The 22,998-nt window shown below is 40.0% G+C and overlaps 1 protein-coding gene across 1 annotated transcript in view; it reads left to right on the top strand.

The window, feature by feature from the left end:
* The window catches only part of LOC139710409 (mitochondrial mRNA pseudouridine synthase RPUSD3-like), a 33,477-nt gene extending 11,273 nt beyond the window's left edge, over window positions 1-22,204 (top strand). Inside the window, exons 2-8 of the mRNA XM_071622325.1 lie at window positions 7,889-8,048; window positions 10,261-10,368; window positions 11,043-11,077; window positions 12,559-12,608; window positions 13,533-13,665; window positions 20,320-20,465; window positions 21,992-22,204. Of these exons, the coding sequence (XP_071478426.1) occupies window positions 7,889-8,048; window positions 10,261-10,368; window positions 11,043-11,077; window positions 12,559-12,608; window positions 13,533-13,665; window positions 20,320-20,465; window positions 21,992-22,204 (845 nt within the window). The remainder of the gene's footprint in view (window positions 1-7,888; window positions 8,049-10,260; window positions 10,369-11,042; window positions 11,078-12,558; window positions 12,609-13,532; window positions 13,666-20,319; window positions 20,466-21,991) is intronic.
* The last annotated feature ends 794 nt before the right edge of the window (window positions 22,205-22,998 follow it).

Genomic DNA, 22,998 nt, shown 5'->3' with positions numbered 1-22,998 from the left:
TCTCCAGAAGATGACTTACTCCACTATTGTCTTGTCAGTACTCGGCTGATGTCATCCAAGGACTTTCTATGAGACGTCAAAGGCAAGATCATCTGCAAACTTCCTACGTGAAGTGAATGTAATGCCACCACATATATGTTAAAAAGACCTCTAATGGAGTTAGTCTACAGCCACCATTAAGGAGGCCATCATTCAGAGTCCTAACACAGCTGGTCTGGTTACCGAGAGCAATCCTGAATCTGCAAATGCTGAAGATTAAAGACAAGCAGTGTAAAGTTGTTATAACACTGCTTTCAGAATGAGGCAGCACTGTACAGATCTCAGAGTCTCCCTCGACATCATAGGCCTATACTCAATTCAAACACATTCACTCCGAAAAAACGGTGATAAAATTCATCTATACCATATAATTCATCTGGGTTAACATTAAAAACTTTGGGGCATTGTTTTCATTTCAGAGATCTGACAACAGGAAGTGAGGTGGTCCTTTTTTCCACTTTCCCCTGCCTCATGTTCTTTCTCGGAGGAGGGGACTGAAAAGTTTGTATAATATCGCTTTTAGATAATGTAGAACAGGACAGTTAATTGGAAATTTCATTTGTGTCATCATCTAGGATTCAGCCTTTTAATTCAGTAAATCAGAATGAATATTTTGATGTTCAACATCTCAAGACAAGTAAGTATCAAAATGTTCATATCTAATAATTCCTGATAAACGATCTTGATGTTGGCGTCAATTCAAGTTTTGGTGGATTTTTCCAAATACATAGGGAAAAATTCAGATTGAGGTAGCAAATTTGGATATTTGCATCAAAAAATAAAACAGCCTTTGGTAGTAACAACCTTCTGATTTATAATCAGCACACAAATTGCTAAAAAGTGTACCTGAGTGACAGAAAAAAAAAAGAAAATTTGTTTATTTCACACGCTCTGCCGTTCATATTGTGCAGGGGTATAATAGTATGAGTGGCATCCATTTTGAAGTTTTGTATTAAGAAGAATATAATAAGCCTAAAAACAAACTTTCTGTTTGTTTGCTTGTTTGTTTGCTTGTTTTGCTAGTGGCACTCATCAGATTTGCATTGCACATGCAAAACTAGATAAAAGCGTAGGTATGTGACTGAAAATTCGTCTTCTATTTCTATGCATAATTTTTGCCATTGTGCATGAGTATAGGAGTGGCGGCCATTTTGAATTGAAAATAAGCTTAAAATACTAAATGTACCTCTTCAAATGAAAAATTTCTTGCATGTGCAAGTAGAATTACTCAAGGAACAAAAATTTAAAAAACTTTGATGGAATAATTTGTCATAAAATTGACATATTAGGGATTATCATGGCCAAATTAGCATATCTGGCGGGCTTGTGCCGAAAGGGTGGGTTGGGTGGTGGCGCGTCGCGTTAATGGGAACACCACCCTTCGTCCAAAGCCCCCCCCCCCCCCCCCCCCCCCGGTTTTGCCGAAAGGGTGCGTTGGTACTTTTTCTCATGTAATATTGACCCTATAAAGCCCAAGCTATTTTGACCCTTCCCAGGCCCGGGGGGGGGGGGGGGGGGGGCACATTGTGCCCCCCTATATAACTTTGTTATTGTTTGATGTTTCATCGTCACATTTGGCACATGGGTAGAGCAACTCATAGTCTACATGACAAGGTCACACATAGAGGGCGCTATTTACCAAAATGTAAAGAAATACATAGGAAATATGCTAAAAACATTATTTTTCTGTATAATTTCTTTATCCCCAGTATATATGTCTTATCATAGACCAATATTTTTCATATTTGCCACAAATGATCTGCAAGTCAAAGCTCATTATTTTTTATGGTTGACATTTCTCAAGGTCACCACATGGGGGCGCTATTCATAACAAAATAAAGAAATACATTATGAGACCTGTGATGTATTGTTTGGGATAGGTACATGCATAGTTATCATATTTCATATTCCCATAATATCGGAATTTTAAGTTTGCAGATTGATAATGTGATAAACAAATGATATTAGAGGTATAACTTGGGTGAAGGAATCAAAATGACACAAAATAGAATGGCAATCGTTGGAAAATACTGTTATTTTCAAGTATCTCTATTATATTTATTGTTTTATGGCATTGTCACAGAAAAACAAAGGAAATAATAGGAAAAACATTTCAGGGCCATAATTACTTCACATTTTGCTCCTTCAGCAAATTTCAGCCTAGAAACGCCCATTTTATACATTATAATATGGTTAATTGGAATTGGAACAGAAAATATGCAAAATCTGACTGACATGGTTGTCAGTTTATTGTTGCCATGGCAACCAGCAATATCAAATATAGCTAAATATATATCAAGATGTTCGGAATAAGATTTTAGGAAAAGTCACCAAATTTGGTTAAAACTAAATTAAGGGCGAAGGAGTGGAGAATGAAAAATCTGGTAGGGGGCACAATGTACGTGCCCCCCCCCCCCTTGGTCTTATAGGCTTAAAGACGAGTTTTGAATTTATATTTAACCAACTGATATTAAACAACAAATAACAATTAGACCAAACAGTAATTGGACGAAATGATGACTAGACCACTGGTTATTAGACCAACTGATATTAAACAGTCTATTAGACAACTGGCTGTAGACCAAGTGGTAATAGAGTGTAAAACCGATCCGGACGATAGCCTCTTTGAAATGGTTGTTTGAAGGTTAAATATAAATTCAAAACTCGTCTTTTAATATTACATGAGAAAAAGTACCAACGCACCCTTTCGGCAAAACTGGGGGGGGGGGGGGGGGGGGGGGCTTTGGACGAAGGGTGGGGTTCCAGTCAACGCGACGCGATCCAACGCTCCCAACGCACCCTTTCCGGCAAAACCGGGGGGGGGGGGGGGGCCTTTGGACGAAGGGTGGTGTTCCCATTAACGCGACGCGCCACCACCCAACCCACCCTTTCGGCACAAGCCTATCTGGCGGCCATTTTGGATGTTTGCGTTTTGCCGAAAATGCTCAAGGTTACGCGAGTGGCATCAACGGATTTGGAATCAGCACCCTCGAATTGACAAGAAACCATCAAAAAAACATTGTATATATCAAAAAACAAGGTTAGGTGCACTTTCTATGGAGCCTAGCCTGGACTAATATACGTGGTTTTTACATAGGATAGCGTTGTGTCTTGGAGTTTGAGTTGAGTTTGCATTAATTAGTATTTCGGCCCTTAATAATCGTTCATTAAAATCCGTATTTTTGTGCATCATTCTGTTCTACATTTTCTGAATTTTGAAAGCAAAATAAAATGTCTGTTTGGTCGAAAAAATATTAATTCGATGATATTTCTATAAAATGGTTTTCCGAGTTTTTGCTGACTGTTGAGATGAGATGCTTGAAGTAGCAAGAAAAATACTGAAGTAAACATGACGTTAGTGATTCTTCGATAGGGATATGGATTGACTTGATCGATATCTGTTTCGAGACCTTTTTTGGTATAGATCTTTTTTGGTATAGAGCTACCAGATAAAGGAAAAGCTCAGTTAGTTAACCATGTTATAATTTTGGTGAAGAAATTGCTTTTTTTAGGAAGGAAAAATAAGATACCCCCAACGGAATTTTTCATTAAAAGGTCTATAGAGCAGGATAGGTTAGAAGAAGACAAATTAGCAGTTATATACGTAATACGTTGTCAATACATTTACAAAAGTGGGAAAACTGGAAAAAGAATTGAGAATTTGCTTTGCGTTTATTTAACAGAGTATGGTCTGCCGTACATCCACCAGGAAATGCCTTTTCCACGCACTTGTATTAAGTGTTATAATGTAAGTCAGGACACACAGGTTTCAGTTGCTTTTGAGGTTTTGTTGTGATGGTTGTTTTGGAAGGGGGAGGGGGGATGGGGTGGGGTAGTAAGAGGGAGAATGGACGGGGGTTTTGAGTAGTGGGGGGGGGGGGTGGCGAGGGGGGTTGTTTTGTTTTGTTTTTTAACAAAAAACTTCAATCAATGGATATTGATATTTTAGGTTGGATTGTATGAAAGCTGAAAAGAAATTATTGTTGCGGTAAGTGATTCAGTTAATAGAATTTATTATGTAATGAAAGAAAAAAATTGTTAAGAGATTGAGGAATTAATAATGTAAAACTAGAAAAGAAGAGATGTTTATATATGGATTGTGTATATTGATTGTGAAAAAAAAAATGTACCAGAGTGTATCAAAACATGCTAAATCAATGTTAAGTTTTGATATCAGTTTTGCATCCATTGATGAAAAGGACTATAAAATTGGTCCGGAGATTTCTGTATCAATGTATTTGTATATTATGTTTCCATTGATGAAGAATAAAATATTCTTTAAAAAAAAAGAAAAAAAAAAAGAGACGACTAAGTGGCCCAGGAAGAGAAACAGGCCCCAGCTAGGTGCTGTAATTCACCCTAATTTTCACCGCTAACGTTTTGTATTAGTGTGCATTGATTAGTATTTTGCGTTAGTTTGCATTAATTAGTAGTTCGCATTGAGGTTACTGTACATTGAGTTTGCATTAGTTTGCATTAGTTTGCGTCAATTAGTAGGACCCCCACACTAAAGTCTTGAAGAAGGCTACAATTTCCAGCCCTGGCGCATGGCAGAAGTAACAAGCGCATGGATGGGCATGACGTGCCGAATACATACATGTACCAGTACAGTGTATACTATACTTTACTCGATTTTCGTTCTTCCGTGGTCTCATATTCAGTATTAATTTTACAAGTTCATAGTGGTGTAATGAAGAAAATTACGAGTTCTTAGAAAGATAACCTCATCGGCCACTTCGTAAACACATCATGAAACGATCAACACTATTATTATGTCGCGAGATTGAGAAGACGACTGCGGCGGCGTTACATCGTAGTGCAGCAGTGCCACCACGGCTGCTCCTCCCGACGATGCCCCGAGAATGTCCTGTCAGTGTTCGCTCGTTTGCACGTCTCTGCTGCTACTGTAAACAGTCATGTCGAAAATCATCGTTGGACTACTTGGAAGTGTTACATACAACATCGTCACAAAATGTCAGAAGATACCATGGACATCTACGACAGCACTTATCAGTCCTTGAAGATGAACGCAGTGTTGTCGACTTCATAAAAAAGAACATTGTGTACAAGAAAGGTCAGTTACATTTCTTTTGAGTCCTGCTCGATATGAACCCAAGACATGCAGAAGATTTTACCTAACGGTTACACTTTAGACTTTCCATCATCCTTCATCCATTTAGGTTATTTAACGAGATATTTTGGGATGATGGATGTGAGTGTGTACTAAAGGAAAAGAGACAATTTAATTATTGTATTATGAACAGGATTTATAAGTAGATTCAGCTGGAGGTTGGTACATGTGATGCATAGGTCTATAGTCTAGACTAGATCTAGATCTATAAGTGAAAGTTCTCTTTCAAAAGTATTCTTATCACTATATCAGTCCATAACACCTACTCTCTTGTTGTATGGGAACCCTTTAACTATACACAGCCCTGTCGCTGTACACAAGTGTCACAAGGAACCATTAGGAATGATTAGCATTTGTGTGAGCCAACTTGCAAGACCTAGAATTGGTTTCCATGAACATTCAGTTTGCAAGGTATGCTGACTGTGTCTATCTTGCATTGTATCCCTTGCCTGAATGACAGACAAACCTGGCTACAAATACCACCACACAGAAACCAGTCTTGACATGCATCATGGATGTTCCATATAATACTAGAGACATGCCCAAATGTGACCATGCACCTCAAAACGAACATGAAGTCGCACACACTGATTTTGCGTGAGGACTGAAAATAAAGTGAAATGGGTCAACCTAGCCGAACTTGATTTTTTCATATTTTCTGAAAGAGCGGGTCTTCTTTTACATTATGCTAAAATTTGGGATCATTAAACGGGCAGGAAAGTGTGTTTTTTTAGCAGTTTATCTCGAACATTTTTGGTAGAATAGTGTGATTAGGTGTGTCTTTAGAATCCCTTTTTCATTTCTGAAAAACCTTGTCCACACTCTTCACTTTCAACTCCAATAACTTTTGAAAGGATAGTGCTACTGCTTTGAAAGTTGGCATTAATTATGGACAGAATGTGTTAATGAGGCAGGCTTAATTTGAATTTAATCTGATAATCCCTTCATTGTTGTTACTCTGGTGGTTTACTTTCTGTTTTTTGTCCCATTCATCGCATAGCCAGCACGGTTTGGTAAAGATTAAGCGCTTGAATAGACACTGTACTTCAGAGCCTCTTTTCTCAGTTCACACTTTTCCTGAGTTTGCGCTTTCTTTCCAATATTTAGATAGGTTAGGAGAGTCCATTTGATTTGAGTCATATACATCATTTTAAAGCTTAAAGTCTGTTCTTTCAGAATATGGTCTCAACTAAAAATTCATGTCTGGCAACTTTTTGTTTGTTTTGAGGTGCAGGGTCACAAAATAGGCAAGCACTTCTAGAGCTGTTTAAATACATTTATGTACATGTTGGTGTTTTGGGCAGATAAGGTAAGTTTACATGACAGATGGTCGCACAGCCCGACGATATGCCATGCGGAGCTATTTATACAGAGACTGGGCTGTGTATAGTTATGATTTGAGCAACATTCAGCCAGTAACCCTCTTTTTGTGACACCAATGACATCAAATAAAGTGTACATTACTGGTCACCAATAGCATGGACTAGATTTTATTAGCTCACCTGAGCCGAAGGCTCAAGTGAGCTATTGCGATCGCTCTTCGTCCGGCGTCCGTCGTGCGTCATGCGTCGTCCGTCGTCCGTCGTCCGTCGTGCGTAAACTTTTTACGTTTTCATCTTCTTCTTGAGAACCCCACGACCGATTTTCACCAAACTTGGCAGGTAGCATCCTTAGGGGGATAGGATCTCAATTTGTTCAAATGGGCACCATGGCCCACCTGGGGGGCCCCAGGGGGGCCCAAACACCCTAAAATTAAGGAATCTTTAAAAATCTTCTTCTCTAGAACCAGAAGTGATAGAGCTTACTTAATACTATGAGTTAGTACATTTATGACTGTAGTTTCAAGTTTGTTCATGAGGGAATCAGGGGTGCCCCCCTTGGGACCCAGGGGAGGGAGATGGGGAGGGGTCCTAATGGGGCGTAAATTATACATTTTCATCTTCACTTTGATATCCCCATGTCTGATTTTTACCAAACTTGGCAGGTAGCATCCCTAGGGGGATAGGATCTCAATTTGTTCAAATGGGCACCATGGCCCACCTGGAGGGCCCCCAGGGGGACTCAAACCCCCTAAAATTAAGGAATCTTTAAAAATCTTCTAGAACTAGAAGTGATAGGGCTTAGATAACACTGTTAGTACATTGATGACTGTAGTTTCAAGTTTATTCATGGGATTGGCGGAAGCAGGGGTACCCCCCCTTGGGACCCAGGAGAGGGGATGGAGAGAAGTCCTACCACTTTGTACACTGCAGTTGTAATGGGGCCTGAATTGTACATGTTCATCTTCTTCTTGAAAACCTCATGATGAATTTTGACCAAACTTAGCAGGTAGCATTCCTAGGGGGATAGAATCTCAATTCCTTCAAATGGGCACCATGTCCCTCTTGGGGGCCCCTAGGGGGCCCACCTCCCACCCCCCCCCCCCTCCCACATTAAGGAATATTTCAAATCTTCTACTCTAGAACCAGAAATGATAAAGCATAGTTAATACCATGAGTTTGTACATTGATGACTTTAGTTCCAAGTTTGTTCATCGCAGATCCAGAGCTGCTTGCCCCCCCCCCCCCACACCCTGGAGTTGAGGGGGTGGGGTCCATATGCAGACCTAAGTTTCCAATGTTCTCTGGTAAGAGTGTTCAAGAATGCATGGAAGGGGAAATTGCGATACTCAGGTGAGCGCGTGACCCGCGGGTCTCTTGTTTTGCTCAACATCCACAGATGGCATCATAGCTCTCAATAAGCCACCAGGTCTACCGGTTGCCGGGAAGAAGGGCGGGGAAGATGACCCAGCACAGGTCCCTAGCATCTCCAGCCTGATGCCTCATATAGTAGACCTCTTGGACTCTCCTGCAGCTGAGATAGCAGTAGGTGTAGAGAAGTAAGGAACATTTCCTAATTTTTTCTGAATTTATCAAAGTTGAAACTCTCTGTGGCATGAATTGGGATACATATTTACTTCAGGTGGGCCATAAGGGTGTACAACTGTACCTTCAGGAAAATGTGGGAATATAGACATGTTTTATAGTTGATTTGCATTCAAAGAGTAAAATGGAAGTCACTGCATAGCCTCATTATTGAATGACTGGCATAAGACTCGTATGTAATTACTTGGAATATTGTCAGCCTCACTTCAATAAAGGATGAAATTTTCACCATGATCTTGCTTAAGGTGTATTAAGGGATTAACCTTCTTGTGCAGCAACATAGATAGAAGTGAACTGCATGAAATTAAAAATGAGTGAGTTGAACTTAATGTACCGGTACAGAGAAGAGTGTTACACAAGAGACATCATGTCGTGATACCTATTGGATATCATGTTTCACAGATTAAAAGCAGCTGGTATCCAATTATTCATAAACTTTCACAACTTTGTTTCATTTTGTGACCAACTTTTTTCCACACAATATTCTTTTTAGATAATTGTCCTTTGCCTCCCTTGCCCCAACCTGCAAATGTGCTCTTTCTTAGTCTAAAATTCTGACCTCATGGTGCTGTGAATGATGGAGGGGAAAAAAATTATTATCATGTTCGTAGACCAGAACAATGTCTTTGGTAATCTTTGTGGTGAGTGGATGGTGGTCATCAAGGATTTGTCACATTAACTTCCTTATTTACAAGTCCACCTTCATATACATGTGGATTGAGTGAATGCAGCAATATTTAGTAAAACACACCAGTGAACGTTTTGGGAAAATCGGACAATCCGTTCAAAAGTTTGAATTTTTAAAGTATCAGGACAGTCACTGCTGGATGAAAAGACTACCACAGTTTATGATGTCATATGTGTACAACGATATAAAGAAAATAAAAAGAGAATGTCACAAAACTGCACTTTTTGAATAAAGTGCACATTTCTTCGACTTGTTACTGACATATGTTAAGGGTAATATTATTCTCCCTGCCTTCTGAAAGAGAGAAGTCAAGTGTTCATTTGTTATGCGAGAAAAGTGAAAATATGTTGAATTTTCTTTATTCTTTCTTTATATCGTTGTACACATGTCACCCCTATAGTAGTTTTCTCATCCAGACTTGACTGAGCAGAAACTTCCAAAATCAATAACTTATGAAAGGATTGTCCTATTTTCCTCAAACTCTCAGTGATGTGTTCTACTAATATCGCTGCATTCACTCAACCCACATGTCTATGAAGGTGAACTTGTCCTTTAACTGTAATGCATATTACTGTATACGCCGTTATTTTCGTGAGGGTTTTATTTTTGCGAATTTCGCGAGCTTCGGGCTGATCGCGAAATTAAAGACACGCGAAAATATTACCCCGTCATACCTTATGTGCAAATTGATGACAAAATGCATCCAACGCTGGCTGGACCAGAACGCGGCTGTTACATCGGCCAGTATGTACACATACTACATAGAAGTACGTACGCTATGGTGCGACCGATTGTGGAAGTGCAGTACGATGCTACATGTGCATTAAAATCTCCGTGCTACGTTACCCTACGTGAACGAACACCGGCTCGACGTGGTTGGGTACATGGGTAAGGCCTAGGGATGCATGTAGCCCGACCAGAAAATATCGGCTAGCGCGATACTTGTGTACAGCGACAGGGCCTGTGTATATAGGATGCATGTAAAACTTTCGCTAGCGCTTGCACAGCTCTGAAACTTTGTCGTTTATTTCTGCGTTGCAACATTTGGTAGGTACACAACTGTTCTAGCTGAGTACTTGTGAATGCCGTAATTGTTTCATTTTATAAATCTTCTACTGTGTCTTTCCTATTTTCATGTTTGGGAGTCACAATGCAAATGGAAAAACATTACGAGTACGTTGGCAAGTGTTTTGAACGTGTTTCTCGGGCTTGGCAGTAGACCCTACTATCAATCGTGAATTTAACAACACGCGAAAATGCCACTGATACCATGATTCGCGAAAATATCTGTACGCGAAAATATTGACGTATACAGTAACTTGATGGGAATTGATGCTTACTCTGTGAGGAACCATTCCCAACATGGTATAGGCAGGTGAACACAGCTTGCCGTCAATCTTATACCACCACCTATATGTACCATATGACTATTCATAGTGATGCCTCAAACAATGCCTCTACTTTGATTCAAATATCAGAGAGATGTCGGGCTTGGTCTTACTGGGTGAGGACAGAATTACTGCGCAGGAAATATCAGCCAAATTTCAGGAAGCAAGGAGAAAAAGAGTGTTCCTGAGGACATACAAGTAAGCACCCAATTTTCCTGATTTGTGGAAGTACATGGTAGATATTTAAAAAAACAACAACAACAGGGCAGTATATCCCATTGTGATTGTCTGTAGATCCATGCAGTCTGCTCACACACATCGTCATATACATGTATCTCTAATTTCTCTCCTTCTCTTACAATGTCTGTCTCCTTTTCCCTCTCTCTCTCCCTTTCTCATATTCTCCCTCTATTGCCCTTTGTTTCTGTCTTGCAAGTACCTTTCTTTCACCCTTCCAAACACTGTCCAGCAATAAACAAATCTGCAGGCTGGCAACAGTTTCCTTTGCATAATACAGAAAACATGTATTGCCCCTCTTCACTTTCATAAAAAAAAAAAAGAAATCAAATACTGTGATCTCACTTGACTGACAGAGTACCCCAAGTGCCCTGGCTCCCAATAATATGGCAGTCTGATCTACTACGGATCATTTTACTCACTTATGGTCATATCTTTCTGACTCTGCCTAAAGTACATGTTGGTATAATGTCAGTGAGTTGAAATGTGCTACCCTGACCTCAGAAAGAGCAAGTTTGAGCCTGTTGTTTCAAGGTTCAGGAGAGGCTTTAAAAAGTTTTGTAAATCACATAGCTACGGTTTCAAGTGATCAATTACTTACTCTCTGTCCTTGTTTCTCTTTGTCTGAATGGCAGGTCAATAGTCTGTGGTGTGCCTGAACCCAAGGAAGGTAATACTACTTTTAGTTCAATTCTTTCTAGTTACTAGCAGAAAGAATGATACTATACCAGGGTAGTGATCGAGTGCTTGAAGCGATGAATATGTGACCCTGCATCACAATACCAAAACTAGAAAAGCACTCTGAGAGCGCAGACCTGCATCAAGCATGCAGCTCATTTCCACCACTGACCTAGTTCTTCCATAAAGATATCAGTGATTTCCACCCATACGTACATATACTTCATGCTGAAAGTGTTCATAATAGTGTGCTGAAATTCTCCCGATTTCCCAATATAGAAGCCTTTGTTACGTCATAAACCCTCAGCTGCACAGCGTGCCTCACCCTAGCAGAAACTAGAGCGCGCACTTAAGTGGCGCGCATGCAAACCTCAAATACGCGCAGCCTGAACTCCCAAGTTCATTGACCCTACCTACCAAAATATCAAAAATCCTTCATAAATTCCCCAAAAATTCAGGGATTACTACAAATGGAGTTTCCTAACCTACCTAAAATCATGAAAAGAAAGTACACATTCTGGAAAAGTGTTTGCTGAGAAAAGAGGCTGTGAAATTTAGGGTCTATTTAAGGGCTTAATCCTCACCACCCTGTGCTCCACCCAATGAATGGGACAAAGAACAGGATGTGAAACTCCTTAGCAACCACAATGAAGGGATTATCAGAATAAGCTGAAATTGTGTACACTCTATCAGCACATGCTATTCATTACTGATACTATACTTTCAAAGAATTAGAGTTGAAAGTGAAGAGTGTGTAGAGGGTTTTTAAGAATGAAAGGGGCCATTAGAGCATGTGTAATCACACTACTCTACAATAATGTGCTGTAAAAAAAAACTTCTCAGTCATTTTATGATCCCAAACTGAAGAATTATGTAGAAGAATTGCTCTCTCAGAAAATATGAAAAACTAAAGATTTACAAGGTTCACCCATTTCACCTATTTTGAGTCCTCATGTAGAATTTGGGTTGTGTGACATTTTGTTGGTTTTGGGATCCATGGTCACATATATCACATATATCACATCAGTCGGCTATGTACCTCAAGGGTATATTGGGGTTCTTGTAGTCATTCCCGTTGAGGATGGTTTGATTTTGCTACAACACGCAATTCCCATAGACACCTGCCTGAGTATACTTGGGACTCATCCTCAACAGGTTAAGTGGAGACTTTGCATAAATGAATGAAAGGTTATGATATCAAGGAGCATTCAAAGGAAATGACATTGTATGAAAGGATGATGAGATCATACAATATTTTGCCTTCAGTTGGTACATGCCAACTATAACCCTCTCTATAGTTGGATTCTTGTTGTAAACCAAATGTTCTCATAGTCTTAATTGATGATTTTCCCCTCTGTTTTATAGTTGCTGACTAACTTTAATTTCTTCTTTGCATTTTCTAAAGTTTCTTTAGCCACATGCCCTCAGCTGTCTTTTCTGACATATTGTTTTCTTCTTCGTTACACATTGCAGGAGTGTTGAAGATGTACCTAGGTGATGACGTCATCCATGGCAAGCGAATGGTATGTCTCGCATCTAAGGCAGCTCATGTTGTGGTAATCTGTCAAACCATTATTAGTTCCCCTTTCAAATCATAGGACAGAGTCTATAAACTGTCGCTGAATAGTTGTCACTGAGTTGCACCGCGTCCCATTCCCCAACAAATTTCAGCCTCAAGTGGCATTGATATTGAAATGGCAAACAGGTGTATGTCACATTTATGTTCACACTCTCTAATTGGTCAGCAGGGATTCTTGAAAGAATATCTTATATGCATGCGTACAGTAATCACTTCTTTGATTTTTGAATGATAATATATTTAAAGAAAAATATGACGATTGTTTATTAACTATGGTCATAAATGGATGTAACAAAACATGAGGGGTCATATCTTGTTTAGACTCTGCCACATACATGCTCATAATGTAACACTCACAAGTTTACCTTTAATACATAGGATATTTATTTTGGATAAAACATGATGAAATTATAGCAACGAATCTCAGCACAAGCAGGATAAAAACCACAAATATTTGGTAATCTATTCATGAAAATGAAACAATCTTGAAAACTGTTATGATAAAATGACCGTCAACCCTTCTTGACACACTTTGACAGCCGACAGAAGAAAAAAAGCACTTTGTACTGAATGAAATTTTGAGTGAACTGTTGTGGAATCATTCCAATTGAATGAATTTTTGACCATGTGATTTAGATTAAATTCCATGTTCTTTCACAACCGTTTCAAGGTTTCACTCTTTGTAAAATATGGTGCTGAATTGCAAACTTGTATTAAGATATATGGTGTTTCCCAGTAGTTAAGAAGTTTCCATGTTGAAAATAGAATTCAGAAGTAGGAAAAGATGTCTGGAGTGCTTATTCCTCTTATCTAAATTCTGTTCTAGCTTTTGTGAGAAGGGTTGTTCTTTATTTGACCTTTGACGCAGACGGTTGTCCATCATGACCCGTCACAAAAGAAGATCAATCAGGGGTTAGTTTGGTCAGCCGAGACTAACTACAAAGTGGTCAGCGAGAACCGGGAACTTGGCTGTGCTCTCCTTGAACTCCAACCCTTGAGAGGTGAGTCACCTAAGTCTATTGCATGCCTTGCACTTTATTTGACCTTTGACCCATATGCAGACAGTTGTCCATCACGACCCATCACTGGAGCAGATCAAACATGCACACCATATAATGAGAACATGCACTTGGAGCATTTCTTTTCACAGCAAAGTGTCACTGTATCTCAGTTAGATCACTGGTTTTGTGTCAGGAGCAAGTTTCACAATTAATGTCATGGCCCGAACAATGTTCTAGGTAAGACAAGTAACAATTCAAATTAATTGGATAGTTTTGCTGCTGGTGAACTTTCCTTTTGTCATTAATTTCTTTCTTTATTATTTTCAATTTGACGTCTTTGTAGTTCTTGTTATCATGCTGGTTGGTCTTGCAGACATCATGCAGGAATGTTTGATTTGATACTGTCAGTTACCTAAATACTCATTCCTCTCCCCTTCCATTTTTTGTTTTTGTTTTTGTTTTTGTTTTTGTTTTTGTTTTTGTTTTTGTTTTGTTTTTGTTTTTGTTTTTGTTTTTTGTTTTTTGCTTTTTTTTGGGGGGGGGGGGGAGGGGATCTGTTTCCCACCATTGCTTGTCAACATTTGTTCTGGAGTCAGCCTACATTGTCACAATTGACAGTCGTCTGGGTGGTCTGACTGGGGCTGCATGTCTTTGTAGTCAGTGGGTTCAGGTCATCACTTACGGGATGATGTCTGCAATGTATACCACCATCCGTAAGGCTGATCCCCAAACACCTCCCTTGCAGGTTGGCAGACAGTATCTTGTAGCAGCGTTTTCTCTTGCTATCTTATGACTGGAAATAAAGTGTGACGTTTGACATTTATAATGGATTTTACCTGGGAGTTTTAACTGCAATGCCTTTTACATGACAGCTTCGTTCAGGAGCTCTTGGGAGCCCCCAGGTAATTACCAGGGAAGGTTTGAGGGTAAAATTTCCAAACAATCAATCTGCACGGGATTTCACCTGTGAAACATTTTATGCCACAAGATCTCCTGAAGTCATGCAGGTGCACCTGGGTGAAATTTGCTATTTAAAAAAAAAAATTGATTTAAGCATGAAAGCTTTTAGAGGCTGGTTTGCTAATGTATTCAGATTTACTGATATTTTTCTTTAACGACCAAATTACAAGCTATTCCTTCCACCTGTAAATTTCAGTACTAGAAATGCACTATGCATGCACTGTTTGTTGCTACGTTGGGTAAGCCTTTGAGATGAGGGTACTGGTTGTCACAAAATGCCTTCATCATGAAAGTATGCATAAAGTATGAATATGGTAGTAAATTGCCAATAAGTTCATAAGGATGGTTGATGAATGTAACTAAACATCAGTTGCTGGTTAGCCGTCATATGAGAAAGATGACAGCCTGTTGTCGAAACTGTCATAGGTAAACACAGCAGTTAGGTGTGTTTAACCCTTTGAACCCCGCATTATTTGAGATGGTCGTGACCCTCACCCTGCATTATTTGTACACATTGAGCATATTTTGCTAAATGACTGAATACATTGGTAATACATACAAAAAATACAACAAAAACAAATAACCACAGGTCTGTGAAGTGTGGTTATGATTACTCCAATTTTATTTGAGCTGCAATAATAGCTCAGTATGACAATAATAGTAGGGCAGATATGTAACAAAATTTGGTCGAGATGCTCACATCCGGCGGAAAGTATGAAATTTTGCATATAGGGGTATTTGGGGGCGCTGATTTCAAAAATTGCTGGATCCAAGAGATCTGACCGTGGGGTCGGCCGCCATTTTGAATTCCAATATGGCCGCCATCACAAAACGGATTTAAAGATCCCTATCTTCAGTTCTGAATGACTTGTGGCACCAAAATTTGGTACACATGAGCGTTTTGACATATTGAATTTGATGACAGATTGATTTGAAGTGTCTGACAAACATCGAATGGCCGCCATGTTGAATTCCAATATGGCCGCCTCGACGAAATATTCAAAATCCGTATCGCGATTTGTAAGTGGTGAGTGACGCTGAAATTAGGTGTAAACAAGTATATTAACATACTGAGTTAAAATATTAACTAATGTGATGTGTCTGACAAACGCAATGCCTGCTATATTGAATTCCAATGTGGCTACGAAGACAAACACCACAACTAACATTCACGAGCATGTCAAAAAGTGCAGCAAAAAGGAAGCATAATGCACCTTTCACTGACGTCACAATGTAAATACAGCAGCGTGCACTCAATCAGTTACAAACGCGCGCTCAATCAGGTAGCCTAATTTACAAACCCGAGATAGAGATTTTCAACACTCCAACAAGGCAACTATGCATAAAAATTCAAATTGGCTGCCTTGCAGCTTGTCAGACATATCAAATAAGTCTGTTATTGAAGTCATCATATCACCATGCTATTATGTATCAAATTCCAATGGCTCATGTCATTCAGAACTGAAGATAGGGATCTTTGACGGCGGCCATATTGGAATTCAAAATGGCGGCCGACCCCGTGGCCAGATCATTTGGATCCGGCAATTTTTGAAATCAGCGCCCCAAAATACCCCTATATGCAAAATTTCATACTTTCCGCCGGATGTGAGCATCTTTTTCACATATCTGCCCCACTATAATGATTATAATTATAATGATAATCAACAATAGTAATGTTAGCTGTAAAAACAACCGTAGTAATGTTAGCTATAAAAACAATTACCTCACTCCCTGACTGTGCCGCGCCCCCTTGACTTCGACGATCACCAACATGATCACCTCCAGCTCCAGCTCTAACGGCATCCCAGCTGCTATTTCCCCCGCTGGTACCCGGCTGAGATTGTACATCACCATGTGCAGCATCTAGCTCATCATCTGTGTCTGTTTCATCTTCAAAATCACTGCTTTGACTATAATATGACTTGTCAATAGCTTCCTCATAATCACCAGATGATTCACCTAAGATTATCGCACGAGCCTCCTCTGCAGAATAGCATCTTTTTGCCATTTTTATATCTCAAAACTTGCAAATCCAAGCCGTAATCAACGAAAGTATAGACCGAAGAATCTCTCCACATCGTTGTAGTGAGATGGCGTCATATTTAGGGGGTCACCTGACAGTTAAAACTCAAGTTATCAAAGTCACATGATTTCTGGCCGGTATATCGGCCTTTAGGGTATTTGCATCTTCCGCGCGCGGCCGGTTTTCCGGCCTTTCGGGTTCAAAGGGTTAAAGAACTCTATATTTATTGTGGTAAATTGCTCTATTGGCTGTGGACTTGTTGTCTGCGAATTTGCTGTTTCTACTTCATTTTATGAGCTCATCTATAGACCAGTTCGCAGTTGGTGATGGTTCAAATAACACTACATATAAAGCTAGATATCGCCCATTTGCATGATCCAACTTGCTTTTTTGTTGACAGGCTCCCTTGAAAGTTCATAAATATTCTTTCACTGTAATATGTAGAAACCATTCAGGTGCTGTCCATGACATTGATCATTGCACCAACTAGGTGTCTAATGTTGTTTTTCTCAAATGGCATTTTTGATAATCTCGTCATGCACAGAATATAACTTTGAACTTCCTTATTGTTCCACTGTGTTACCCCTCTCTTTCAAAACACCCTTGGCATTCCTTGAACTTGGTATCCGTTGTCTGAATCATCTACCTCCTTAACAGCTACTATAATGTCTCTGTCTCTGATGATATAGCAGGATGCTCACAACTCCTGGGCCCCATTTCATAAAAGATGTTAGGATGGCAACTCTTTGCTGGAATGGCAACTTCCATTATAAAATGGGTTCAAGAATGTAGCCAATAGGAAGCGCTGAAATGAGTCATGTGTGCTTTGGTTATTGTAGTCCCATCGCACTGTGTGTTAAATCCACCGTGGTTAAATCCTATTGCCGATCGTCTGTGCGCGCGGCGGCTCCTTTGAATTGCAATTGCATGCATACATACATAACGCGCTGTCAATCCTGTAAACAACTTCTAGTTCGGGCTGCCGGCCGGCCGGCCTTTCTTCCCTTGTGCATAACATGTGTGGCGTACGTATACTCTTTATACGTACACTTTGTACAGTACAGTAGAACAAGCGTTGTGGGACCGGACGCGTACATGGAGTCACTTTGAAGGGCAAATCCAACGATTTAGCAGGTTAATTCTCACGCCGTTTTCAGAGTATGTTGTCTAGTAGACCTATATGAGGAGTCTATATCAAGTCTTTAAGGTAAAGGGTGCATATTCTATGTAAAATAAGTAAGTTTTCATGCGGGAACTTAACCCTAACTGCACTGGGGGGGGGGGGCCTCGGAGGCCCCCCCCTCGACATTTCGCACGATTACTCTGCAACACGTTATGCTCTCGCCGCGATGCTCCATGACTTTTTTCTTTTGAGTTTCCCGCACATTTTGACACCAAATTTGTGACGCCTGGGGGTACGGTTCTGAAGTTACATGACTTTTTGTACATGCACGTGAGGCCAAAAATGGCTAAAAAATGTGATTTTGTGTACAAAGTCAATGCAAATTGAGTTTTTTCGCATGGTTCATATAAATATGCTTATTTTTACTCTCAGTGGCTAAAATTAGTTTGTTTTAGGAGTATTATGCTTCAAAAAGTGTCTGTGACAAATTTTGTTACAAAAAACAACAAAAACAAAAGGTCGAAAAAACAAGGAAATACATAAGAAATTCATGAAACAATGAAATTAATAAGAAATTAATTTTGATACCGAATTTTTTTTCAAGTACATTTGCTAAGAATGCCACAAAGAATAATTACACCAAAAATGAGCACTTTTGGAGCTTTATTTACTGATTTAGATGAAAGATTCTGATTTCTCGCATAAATTATCATAATTAATCAAAATAAAATAAAAGAAGACTATTTTCTAAAATTTAAAAACACGATCTTGTAGATTACGTCACACACTACCATTGTGCAAAGTTCTGCGGCGATCGCGCGATCCACGGCCGAGATCTTGGGGGGGGCCCTTGAGGCCCCCCCCCCCCCCCCAGTCTTTCGAGCTACCAAAATAGCCCAGTCTTTTTAGGGTTAAGTGTCCGGAAACCCAACCCCCCATCATACTTATACTGTATGTGCGGGATTTCCGAGTGCGACGTGCGTAAATGTTTGGGACGAACATCTTCGGACGTCTTGACCCACAAAGGTACGTGAAAAACGCTGAAAAATGCTGTTAGTTTTCAAATTTTCGACCCATTTTATAAAAGAAATGATGCACAGGATTATTTCGTGGCGTTAGTGGAGGCGTAGCTCACTCTCGGGTATTTACAATGTAGTGTAACATGCACTCGGCTTCGCCTCGTGCATGTTTCACAATTGTAAATACCCTCGAGTGCACTATACGCCTCCACTAATGCACTCTATCCTGTGCATCATTTGTATAATAGCAAGAGCCAATCAGGAAGCTTGATTCTTGTCATTACCATGACAGCTGCCATTCTAGCAAGAGTTGCTATTGTATATAACATTTTTATGAAATGGGGCCCAGGTTTCTGGCATTGCAAAAGCATGATTTCAACTGCACAGATAATAGGTGTCATGAAAGTGACAATATGGAGATTGAATAGTGGAGAAGTTCTCAGGCAATTACAAACATTTACACTTGCAATCCATTTCTGTGGAAAGACCACTTACACCGGAATCTGCTGTGGGACTGAAGGCAGCAATGGCTTCTCGTTTTATTGTCAACTTGGAAGATGGGAAGAAATGGCAATTGCAGTAGATGAAACAATATATATATGATCATTTGTCAATATCATAATCAATTATGTCATAACTGAGTGTGCTTTGGTACACTGTGGAATGATGATGGCATTAGATACAAAATGTCCCTACACAGAGCAGCTATTTCAACACATAGCAGGATGACCTTGTGTGAAATGGTCTGGGTAGAGAGATACTTCTTTCATACGAGAGATGCGTGTCAAACTGTAAGAATCGTGCCTAGAAAGGTTATAGAAAGGGCAACTTAGCAGCGGTAGTTAAAGAGAAAGCTTTGAAATTGTATACAAGCCTAAAGCAAATAGAAAATGTGATACTTTTCTTTTCTTGTTCTTTTTTTTTACTTGAAACTGTTGGATCACTCACAGATTTTGACTTCAAGGTATGGTCATGGTCATAATGTCATAGGAGCCTCCATTCATTGCTGTCTTTTGAAAGGGAATATGAGGGTACTTTACACGCATGAAGAGTAACAGATACATTTTTGTTTTTTTAATGCGAGCAGTATGAAATTCAATATAATTTCCAAGGGCAAGTAAAAGATGCACACAGGCAAAACCTTGGCATGTTTCCAGAAAAGGGGAATGTCAAGAGTAAAAGAGTACCACAGGAAGTGGGACATAAATGTATAAATATCACTCATTCCACCAACTATAAATAGTCATTTATATTTTTAGTGTGTTTGCCACATCATATGTGACAATTCTACCTCTCTTTGGATTTTCTCTGTGGGCATGTGCACTAGTGTATGTGTGTGTGGGGATGAGTGTGTATGAGTGTGTTCAAATTTTTAAGTTTAATAACATGGGATACATGAAGGACATAAAAGTGCCGTAAACTTCCTATGCCCCTGCCATGTACGTGAGTATACAACCTGATGCAACATGGCTTTAAATTACTTACTCTCTTCTGTCTGTGTGTATGTATGTGTTTTGTGCGATTCTCAGTGCGTAGGCACCAGCTGCAGGTTCAACTGGCTGCCAAGTTGTGTCCAGTTTTGGGTGACCACACCTACTCCCACCAGGTTCAGACGATTCTCGGCGAACCCATGCTGATTGACCCCAGGCAGATCCAGGCCCCCTCCTCTGGTCAGGTATGCCACCTTTTTCGTCATGTTACTGGTAATGTGCAATGTAAGCCCCCCCCCAAAAAAAACAAACAAACAAACAAACAAACAAACAAACAAACAAATAAACAAATAAACAAAAACAAAAACAAACAAACAAACAAACACACAAATAAAACAAAACCAAACAAACAACAACAACAATAGCAACAACACTTGAAAGAATATAAAAGCTACAATGATTTCATGCAGAACCTTATCTGCTCCCCTGGCTCTTTGGAAAGTGGCCTATCCCCAGCAGTCTAGAAACTAGGCACCTCAGTTTGACAGAGTAGGCACTGCACCTTGCAGTGTTAAGATATTCAGAGTAATGAATGGTGGGTAACTGAGAAAGGAGCTAGGGAAACGCCAGGGCTGCGTTTGTATTTTGAGCTATGCATCGTCCAGGGCTGAGAAAAGCTACTGGGAAAATGGCTTTTGATTTTTGTTCTTCTCTTGTGTTCAATTACAAGTCTGTAAATTGATTCTGCCATTCTCTCATCAGTGTTACATAGTTTTATTTTTAGACATAATACCCAGGTAGATGAATATCTGAAAGCATACATAATAGGTAGGAGAGGTGAGGTTTTATGTGTGGTGTACCTGTTTGCAAGGGTCTTTTTCTTCCCTGCAGAATGGTTTATGTACACTGAGTGCAGTCTTAATATTCTGTATACTTTTCAAAGCTATCTTTACCCCATGCATTAATAATTTTCTACGAAGAACTTTGATAGTTTTTTTTGATGGTCCAATGAGATGAAATAAAATTTTAGGGAACATTGACAGAGTATTCACCTCAGACAGTGAACAGACAAGTTTAAATAGAATAGATATTTTGTGAATCTTGAAATTAATGGAAACTATAAAAGAAGGCTAGCTATCAATGGGAGTATAGAGAAACCTGTAGCACACATCCCCAGAACTGCAAAATCTCCCTGATATTGCAGGATTAGGCTCCCTGAGTATTATTGTGTCTCTTTCATGTCCTGACAAGAAAAAGTAAAAGCCTCCATGGCCCAAATTCACAAAGGTGGTACAAATGAAACCATGGTTTAAACCATGGACAAAAACCATGGAGCACCAAATGTCACATGGAATATTTCGTTACAATATCAGTCATTTCGTCGATGAAATGATTATTTTGTAACAAAATGACAACATTTTGTAACTAAATGACAACATTTTGTAACTAAATGAACATTTCGTCCACGAAATGATAATTTCGTTAACAAAACGGTCATTTTGTCGACGAAATGACCAATTTTGTAACGAAACATTCCTTGCGACGCTTGGCGCTCCATGGTTTTTGTCCAAGGTGTAAACCATGGTTTCATTTGTACCACCTTTGTGAATTCAGGCCCATGAGTTTAGAATCAATTTTGCCTACAAAGTGAGGTGCATGCAATGCACACGTCTCCCCTTTAATATTGTTCTGTGGAATCTCCCTGATTGTAGTATGTCAACCAATGTTGGTAGCCCTGCGTCACTCTTATCTCCCCCACCCTTCTGGTCAGGTGCTGCCCCATCCAGTGAAGAGGGCCCTATCACTGACCCACAGTCAGGCCTCCTGTCTTCCCCTCTTCATCCACCTCCACCACGCCCTCATCCCCGGATGGCGAGGGCAGGGCGACATCGCCGTGGTAGCACCCCTCCCTTCCCACTTCAGCAGAGCTCTCCAGGAACTGCAACTCCACAACACAGAGCCAAGGAGGATTGCGGGTAGATGACGAGGTCGTCAAATGGTCCGTCGCAAGGAGCTCTCTCTCTCTCTCATTATAAACCTTGTTAACAGTGCCTTCCAGGAATCACCCTCCCCATATGCACACAGGGAGAGTGATGGCATTGGATTACACACATAAAAGCTGTCATTATTATAATGAGTGAGTGTGTGCTACAGTGATAGTGAACCCACCAGGAAGTATTTATCTCATGTTTGTTGATTTTATTGTAACCTATAGTTACGTTCAGACGGGAGCCCTTAACCTCGAAGTTAGGAAACTTCGAGGTTAGAGCTTGTAGTTAGGGACCATGAAGACGCACTCGTAGTTAGCAAACCTCGAGGTTTGCTCGAAGTTTCGAGCCACGAGAAATCTTATGGTTAGCGCTCTAACCACGAGCCGCGGGGGGTCCCCACTCGTAGTTAAGCACCGTGTGGACACAAAACACAACGAACTCGAAGTTAAGAGTGACCTCGCCGTAAACTCCGGCCCCCACAATTTCCCTCTGCTTCCGGGTCAACCTCCCAAACGTACACCACAAATACATCACACGTGAAAAACCTATAACGCATGACACAACAACATCATCTTTTCTTCCCATGCGCTTGATCTCTGAAACTGAACACGTCGAACTCGCTATCAAACTGTATTCTATATTCTTCTCCGACGCTAAAAAAAAATGTTTTCGACGAATATCTTCATAAAGGCATAAAGTCATCAGTGCAGTGCTATCTCTGCATACCATGACAGAGAAAGAGAGTACCCGTAAGCGAGTCCGACAGGGTTCGACTAAAGAATAAATA

The sequence above is a fragment of the Diadema antillarum genome, unplaced genomic scaffold (assembly GCF_040938485.1).
Source record: "Diadema antillarum isolate AM-2024a unplaced genomic scaffold, OU_Dant_1.0 seq00001529_RagTag, whole genome shotgun sequence".
NCBI lineage: Eukaryota > Metazoa > Echinodermata > Echinoidea > Diadematoida > Diadematidae > Diadema > Diadema antillarum.
Note: the sequence above shows the minus strand (reverse complement) of the source record. Positions and strands in the feature narration are given on the sequence as shown.